General features: G+C 34.5%; 1 protein-coding gene across 2 annotated transcripts; it reads left to right on the top strand.

Moving 5' to 3' along the window:
- The first annotated feature begins 2,516 nt into the window (after positions 1–2,516).
- LOC127938393 (syntaxin-binding protein 6) lies at positions 2,517–8,252 on the top strand. Of its 2 annotated transcripts, none has more exons than XM_052534978.1 (7): positions 2,517–2,804; positions 3,491–3,658; positions 3,759–3,889; positions 3,962–4,211; positions 4,331–4,429; positions 6,059–6,223; positions 6,866–8,252. In XM_052534978.1, exons 2-6 carry the CDS (start codon positions 3,502–3,504, stop codon positions 6,199–6,201), a joined length of 780 nt encoding a protein of 259 aa, XP_052390938.1. In that variant the 5' UTR covers positions 2,517–2,804; positions 3,491–3,501; the 3' UTR covers positions 6,202–6,223; positions 6,866–8,252. The 2 variants fall into 2 exon arrangements, with proteins under 2 accessions (XP_052390938.1, XP_052390939.1); XM_052534979.1 differs by having other exon boundaries at positions 6,062–6,223.
- The last annotated feature ends 316 nt before the right edge of the window (positions 8,253–8,568 follow it).

Genomic DNA, 8,568 nt, shown 5'->3' on the forward strand with positions numbered 1-8,568 from the left:
TTTGTTTTGTTGTTAATGTATATGAAAATAAACTTAATAAAAATTACTTAAAAAAACAAAAAAGTATTTTGATAATATGCCCAATACAGCATTATACAGTATTTATTTATTTATTTTTTACTATATGCATTAAACTGGTAAACTGCACTTGCTTAAGCATTTTCCAAAAGAAAAGGAAAGCTAAAGTTTGGGGTTAGGTTCTTATTTTAATTATCTATTTTTAGAAATTAATACTTCTTTTAATAAACATTTTTATTATTATTATTCTGTCAGGGTTTTGCACTATCACTCTGTTTTGTTTCTTGTGTCAGCACATGGCCTTGTTAATTGTTTTCAGCCATGTGCTCCCTTCCTCCTTGTTTCCTCTTTACTGCATCCTCTTGTTAGCCTTGTTGGTCCCACTTTATATTAGGTGGCCTTAACTACTATGTACTTAGATAAAAATAAGTACAATGTTCTTATTGTGTTCATATTGTATTGTAAAAACCTTTGGCTGTTATTGAGGTGGGATAGGGGTAAGGTTAGGGAGAGGGTTGGAGGTATGAGTAAGTTTAAGGGTGGGTTAAGGTGTAAAGTATGGGTCAACAGTGTAATTATAAATGTAATTACAGAAATTAAATACAGATGTACTTACATGTAGGTTTTTTTTAATACTTAAGTACAATGTAAAAACGTGTGTACACAATATGTACATTGTACACAATAAGTACATTGTACTAAATTATTAATTAAAATGTAAGTAAATACTAGTTAAGGCCACTTAATATAAAGTGGGTCCGCTTTGTTTGTCTAATTGTGCTCACCTGTTCCTCATGTGTGTTCCTCCCTTTTTATAGTGACCCTTACCCATTTGTGTTTGCTGGTTTTGGTGATTTTCACCCTCATGGTCTTTGTCTTGTGGCTAAATATGTGTCCATGCCTCCCTCCTTGGTCGGTCGGTCTTATGCCCTTGTTTTATTCAGTCCTCGTAGTTCCATGTTCTTATCTTGCTCCTTGTTTTAGTAATTTGTTTATTCTTGCTTTTTGCTCTCATTTGTAATACTTCACCTAGTTTTCCTAGTCCTGATTCTTGGTTTTGTTTATTCTAAGTTGATTAAATTTGTAATGGTTTTTATTTTGTTGCTTTACTTGGTTTATTGATTTTTATTTCCCCTTGTCTTGGGTTTAATTGTGTGTTTCTGTGGAGCCTTGTCGTGTATAGTCTTGTGTTTGAGTTCTTGACCTGTTCCCATGTGCCCTGCCTTGGTTCTACCTGCCTGGCACTTGGTCTGCTTCTGCGGTCTACAAGTGTCTGAGCTCTGCTCTATGGGGCCTTGTGTTCTTCATCAGCCTGGTCTTGCTGCCCCGCTCTGTTGCCAAAGTATTCTGCCAGTTTTCTGAAGCCATCAGTGGACTTCCCTAGCTGTGTCTGTTTACCATGTTCCAGTTGTGGGATCTCTTGTGCACTTCACTACCCTCTTGTATCAGTTGGTCTTGTCAAAACCTTGTTATCTTGCACCGCAATTGGGTCCTCCTTCCAGATCCCTGACAGATTTCTATATCCAATTGTTTTCAGAAATAAGGGGCTAAATGTTTCTTGTGCACCATATCAGCACTGTGACACAAACATTTATATTTTGGTATAATTAAATTATTATAATATTTTTTACTGTTTTGAATAGTTTATATTTTAAAGGCCTGAGCACTGATGGGGCAAGGACCCTCCTTTGAAATGCTGTTTATTATATCTGGCACTTATATAACTGTGGACAAAGAAGCAATAATATTTTGGTAGCACTGAGATACTGTTACAGTTTATTTGAATTTTGAAATTTATATTTTTAGGTTTTCCTAGACCCTCCTTTGAATTGCTGTTTATTACTATATTTTGCATCTAATTTATAACCCCACAATGAAGACTGGAGTAATGGCTGGCGAAAATACAGTTTTGCCATCACATAAAGATCATGAACACACATATTTATTAGAAATTAAGCTATTTAAGATATTTAGAAGGTATTGTTAAAATTTTACTAAGTACAATATTACTGTTCTACAATATATTTTTTTTATTTATTATTGTCATTAATAAAGCTTTGGTGAGAATAAGATACTTTTGCTCAGGCCTTTAAAATATAAACTATTCAAAACAGTAAAAAATATTATAATAATTTAATTATACCAAAATATAAATGTTTGTGTCACAGTGCTGATATGGTGCACAAGAAACATTTAGCCCCTTATTTCTGAAAACAATTGGATATAGAAATCTGTCAGGGATCTGGAACTTTTTTATGATTACTTAAAATATATATATAATCACATTATTTTATAATACAATGCAAATCCCTATTTATCAGTTAATAAATATTTGTTTACAATGATTCCAGGATTAAATAAATAAATGCATCTCTTTTAAATATTCGTTTCACATCGGCTTATTTAGCTGTTCATAAAATCAGCATCTGGAGCATTCTCCAGTCAATCAGCTCCTCCAGTGTAACCGAGGCGCGCTGCACGTGATCATCAGCTGGGTTTCGAGTCGAGGGTGGCTCTGTCTCACACACAAGCCGCTAAACTAAACTCATCCATAGACTGTATAAAAACAGAGCTCAACTGACACAGACGCGTCTGTGATCCCTACAAAGTGCTCTCTCAGTAGGCAGCTCAGTAGGATACAGCACGCAGCCTGCGGGTTTTCTCCGGGACTCTCCACACGCCCCGCAGCAGTCTCTCGTTATTAGATGCGGGGTAAAGATGACCTGAGACCGGACTGCTCTCCATCCAGGGCTCGAGGAAGACAGCTACAGGAAGAGAAGCAGAAGGTGTGCTGATTCATCTGTTCTTGCTGAGATTTGTGTGGGTTTAGGAATTCATAAAGTTGTTCTTTATTTGGAAACATTTCAGAGCAACAAGTGAGCTGTTAATTAAATGACCTTTTTTAAATTATTTATTTATTTTTAAATAAAAACATTTAACATTCAGCCGTTCATTGTTTTAAGAAATGGCGATTACATTTTTTCCGACCATATTTATTTAGGCTACGCTGTTGGTCACAGTGGGGCTAGTTGTCACACGTTATTACTCGAGTTAATATTTCAAAATTTCTGTATAGACATATAACTTAAACTTGGCTACTATTCAGTTTTACTTTTTTTATTTTAACATGTTATGTATTCCTGTGACGGCGAAGCTTAATTTTCATTATCGTCTTCAGTGTCACGTGATCCTGCAGAACTCAGCAATAAAACATTTCTTATTATTATCAATATTTGAAACGGTTGCGCTGCTTAATTAAATAATAATGTATACAAATAAATACATATTACATATAATGCTGCCACGCGAAACGTGTAAGTTGTCACAAAACAATTAATGAAAGGACAGACATCTAAACATGAAACCATTTGATTTGACCAAGATTATGTTTTATAATGTTCATTGGCTCCAGGATTTCCTGTTGGGCACAGAAATAGTTTTTTTGTTCATGTTTTGTGGACATATTTACAAGGCATTGTGAAGATGAACATCCAGTCAGCCATCAGCCGTGAGATCTTTGTCCCAAGAGATGAAAAGTTACTGGTCGCCATTGAGGTGATGAGGAGGATGAAGAACAAAGGACTGTCCTTCCTCAGAGCAGGCCGCAAGAGGGACTACTTAACCTACCTCTGCCTGTCAGGTAACGCGTCTTCGTAATCCTAAAATATCTAGTTTTTAAATCGTGTGGTGACAGTCCGATGTTCTTGACGTTTGATGGAGACATCAATGTTTCCATGTAGTTACTAACAGCAGACCAGCTCAAGTCCTCATCACTAAAGTTAAGAGATATCGGGGAACGAGGCAGTTTGCTAAGAGGTCTCAGTGGTCCGTGGAGCAGCTTCGCCAGGTCAATGGCATCAACCCCGATAAGGTGATCATCCTCCTAAATGCAGCTTTTATTTCCCAGTATATTCCTTTATTCTGACTGAATGAATTTTTTTAGGACACTCCTGAGTTCGACTTAGTGTTCGATCGCACCACTGATCAATGGGTGGCCAGCTCAGCTGCAGAGAAATGCATTTTTGTGCAGGTTCTCTATCACGCTTGTCAAAACTACTGGGGGGCCAAGCTCGCCCAAGCCAACCCAGCGTCCCCCGGAGACCAGAAGACACCAGGAGCTCCGGAGAACAAGAAGAGCCCTGGTGCTCCAAGCCAAACTAGCTTTGTCAACTGTCAGCAAAAGCTAATGGGAGGTGAGCGGGCTGAGAACGACTGTATTGGCCTCTCTGTAGAATGAATGTGTATGGAGAGCCTAAGAACTGTACCAAAACAAAGCCCTGTTCTCTTTTCTCTTTTTTTCTCCATATTTTAGATGCCTGTTCTGTTAATATGGTCATCTATCGATGCAAGATTTTTTTGAGCAGAATGAAAAACAGTTTGACTGCAAACCAGGGTCGGCCTCGGCGTGAAGGTGAGTAGGATTGTGTGTGTGTGTGTGTGTGTGTGTGTTTTCCAAATTCATTGTGAATTTATACCATATATCATTTTTACCATTTATACCAACGTTCAAACTGAATAATGGTGTGACCATCAAGTAAAAAAAATAAATATTTTATTTAATATCTTGAAATCATGTATAAAATGTGTGCGCATTTTAATGAATATTTTATTATTGTTTTAATAAAACAAAAAAACATAATTTTTTTTATTATATATATTTTAATTTTTTACATAAATTGTACATTATGTTAAACATAATACACAATTATCGTGATTTTTATGTATACATAATATAACTTGGTAGACAAACATTCTTGATCTTTATTATTATTGTTATTATTATTTATTTATTAAATATTTATTTTCAGCAAGAATTTAAATAATAATAATGTTATTATTATTATTTTCAACAATACTTGTTGAAATACAATACAATATTTTTATAATAATAATAGTAATAATAATAATATTTACCCTTTTATACTCAAAAATCTAAAAAATATATAATATTATTATTTATATTCAACAGTACTTACTTTATAATAATAATAATTTTTCCTTTTATGTTCTAAAAAAATAATAATTAAATTTTTTCAACAATACTTATTTTTACAACAGTAATAAAAAATATTTACTTTTTTACACTCCCAATTAAATAAAAAATAATAATCATTATTATTTATTTTCAACAATTACTTTAATAATAATTATAATAATAGTAATAATCATAATAATAATTATGAATATTATTATATTTTCTCTTTTTATTCTCAAAAAAAAAAAAAAGAATTAATTCAGAAATAAAAAGCCAAACGTTGTTGAACGTTGAAGACATGTATTTAAAATATATGAATTGCAGTTTAAATATATATATATATATATATATATATATATATATATATATATATATATATATATGTATATATATATTTTTTTTTTTTTTTTACAATTATTAGAAAACAAATAAACATTATTTCATCAACCCCTAGACAGTGTATTAGATCGCATTTAATGCATCTTTTAGGCAATGGCGTTCATTTCCATCCTGTCCTGTCTGTGTAGCTGTGTGGGTCAGTTCAGTCAGGGTCCAGGCAGGAAGAGAGGGTGCTTTGTGGGCCCTGTCGGCGGGTGGTTGTTTGTAGTGCTCTGATAGATCTCTCAGCAGTGGCAGAGAATGGTCCCATTGCAAAGAGGGTCTGATTAGTTCAGAGGCCACTTTGTTCTGATGAAGGCATGCGCAGGGACACAAAGACAGGCGTTGAGAAGGAGGGAGAGGAGCGGAGATGAGAGTAGTGGCACCAGCCTTCACGGCGGATCATGGATGAATAGTGTGTAATGAATGGGAGAGGTGCCAAGCTGCCCTGGAGCCACCAGCCCACACACCTCAACCCTAGTCATAGACTCTCATGGCTGTTTCTTCACTATTAATTCAACTAGTTTCAAGTGTATATAATGGCAATCCATAAACAAAAGCTGCTGCTCTCTGTCATTTTGTGTTGTCTCCTTTCATGTTCATTAAATGACGTGAGCGCATTTCACAATATTAAATCAAAAGGTCAGAAACATAGACCCTCGCATGTGTTTCTGAATTATTCCCCAGCAGCAGCTGTTAAAGCGTCCAGGAGCAGGAGCAGGAGCAGCCCGTCTCCTCCGGCGGTGAGGAAGATGGGGAACGTGATGCGGAGGGCCAGTCAGGTCCTGAGTGAACGCGGGGAGCGTCTGACCATAAAACCAGCCACTTGATGCACAGGGCCACGCTCAGAAGGTGAGCTGAGCAGAGCACACATCTACTCTGATTTACTCCAAATTAACCGATTAAGCTTCTTGAACCTACACAAAGTCAGAAACAACCAGTGTTATAATATAATATAATATAATATAATATAATATAATATAATATAATATAATATAATATAATATAATATAATATAATAAATATGTGACCTTAGACCACAAACCAGTCTTAAGTCACTGGGGTATATTTGTAGCAATAGCCAAAAAATCATTGTATGGCTCAAAATTATAGATTTTTCTGTTTACCAAAAATCATTAGGATATTAAGTAAAGATCATGTTCCATGAAGATATTTTGTAAATTTCCTACTCTAAATATATCAATGTATATATTACAATGTATAAATGTATTTATTTATATATAAATGTATTATATTTAGTAATATGCATTGCTAAGAAGTCCTTTGGACAATTTTAAAGGCAATTTTCTCAATATTTAGATTTATTTATTTTTTACATCCTCAAAGATTTCAGATTTTCAAATAGTGGCATTTCAGTTAAATATTGTCTTATTCTAACAAACCATACAAAAAAACATTCTAAATAACTAGTAACAATTTCAATGAATAATATTGAAATAAAATAAAGCATCACATTTCTCTTTATTCCCACAGCTGGCTCTGAAGCAGATTTCGAGGTGTTCCTGATGGCCTGCAAATAAACATTAAAAAGTAGCTTTTAATCATCCTGTCGCTGGATATTTTGAAGTGTAACTTCTCATCTAATTCAGATTCTGTTTTTGAGTATGAGGCATTTTGTTCAGCTTTCTCATCACCTGCAGATTGGACTCATATTTGTTTTTTTTGTTTAGTTATTTTCTTCATGTTTGCAAGCCACTGAGCATTTCAAGCAGTTGTAATGTGGTGTGTGACTTGCCCTCTCTACAGTAAGCACAGTGTAATGTAGCCAGCTGCTCCTCTTCTGTCTGATCCTACTCAAATTCTGCATGTCTTGCGGTGGGCATATTTTCAACCCATTATTTCCTTCTTCTTTTTTTGGCAAACCTAGAATAAATTGTCTCCTTTAAAGTAATACTTGTGCATTCAATAACACATGGAAATGAATTGAGTATAGCTGCTGACTAATGGGTAACACTTTAGAATAGGTAACACCTATTAGTTGCATATTAGCATGCATACATTACTAGATTATTAGCTATGTATTAGTAGCCTTATTCTACTTGACCTTATTCTAAATACCTAATCCTACCAATACCTACACCTAATAACTACCTTACTAACTATTAATAAGCAGCAAATTAAGAATTTATTGAGAGAAATGTCGTAGTTAATAGTTAACAAGTGTTACCTATTCTGAAGTGTTACACTGTTTTTTTTTTTTTTTTTACATGTACACTGATGTTTTATTTATTTAATATTTTAGATATTTTAAGGGGTTTCAGATTATGATTGTCCAGATGGTAATCTTTAATTTAACAGTGGTAAGTAAATTCAACTGAGATAACAGAGATGATATACTCATGAAGGGCTTGATGTTCATGAAGGCTGCTTTTATCTGCTGTTTAGATTAAGCTCTGTAAAGATGCTACAAGCTGTTTCATTTGTTCAAGTGTTTATCCATGTGAATGTGATCGGTGTGTGAATAACACATGTTTGTTGTTCTGTCAGGGCCATCTTTGTCTTCTCTGTGTTGTAATAACAGTGTGTGTGTGTGTGTGTGTGTGTGTTGTGATCGTGACCAGCGGGAGCAGGAGCTGCATGTCAGAAGAGGCCAGAGGGTGTTTTCCGCATGGAGTCGGACGCCCTGTTTGGTGTTGGTGTGTGATGCTTTCTGGTTTCTGCTGTCGTCCTCAATTCTGTCATTTTGTTGTCTCTTGTGTGTTATATTGTTTTTATATCCATTTTATATTTCATTATATATGTTTAGCAGAAAAAAATATATCCGTCTTTGTCTTTGTCTGTGCTCTTTTACATTTAAAACATGTTGTTAAATGTGTGAACACCCTTCATTTGCGCAATAAAGGAAACGGGACCCACTTGAGTGAAATGTGGATTATTGCATGATTACAGTATTTTTCAATTGCTAACAAGCGCTTGACCATACTTCAGATACTTTTTCTAAACTCTTAACACAGACTCACACCTACAAAACACAATTGGCCAAATGGATAATTTTCTTCTCAAAAACACATTTTTTTAAAATATATACTAAATCTTCATTTCAAAATAGAACGCATCTTTCTCTGGACACACCAACTTTACCAAAACACTGGAAATCTGACTCAAAATTAAATTATTCTGTCAAAGAATAACACTTGTTTTCACCTCAAAAGGTACATGCAGTCAATCAAAGTACA

Source organism: Carassius gibelio, chromosome A20 (assembly GCF_023724105.1).
Source record: "Carassius gibelio isolate Cgi1373 ecotype wild population from Czech Republic chromosome A20, carGib1.2-hapl.c, whole genome shotgun sequence".
Classification (NCBI taxonomy): Eukaryota; Metazoa; Chordata; class Actinopteri; order Cypriniformes; family Cyprinidae; genus Carassius; species Carassius gibelio.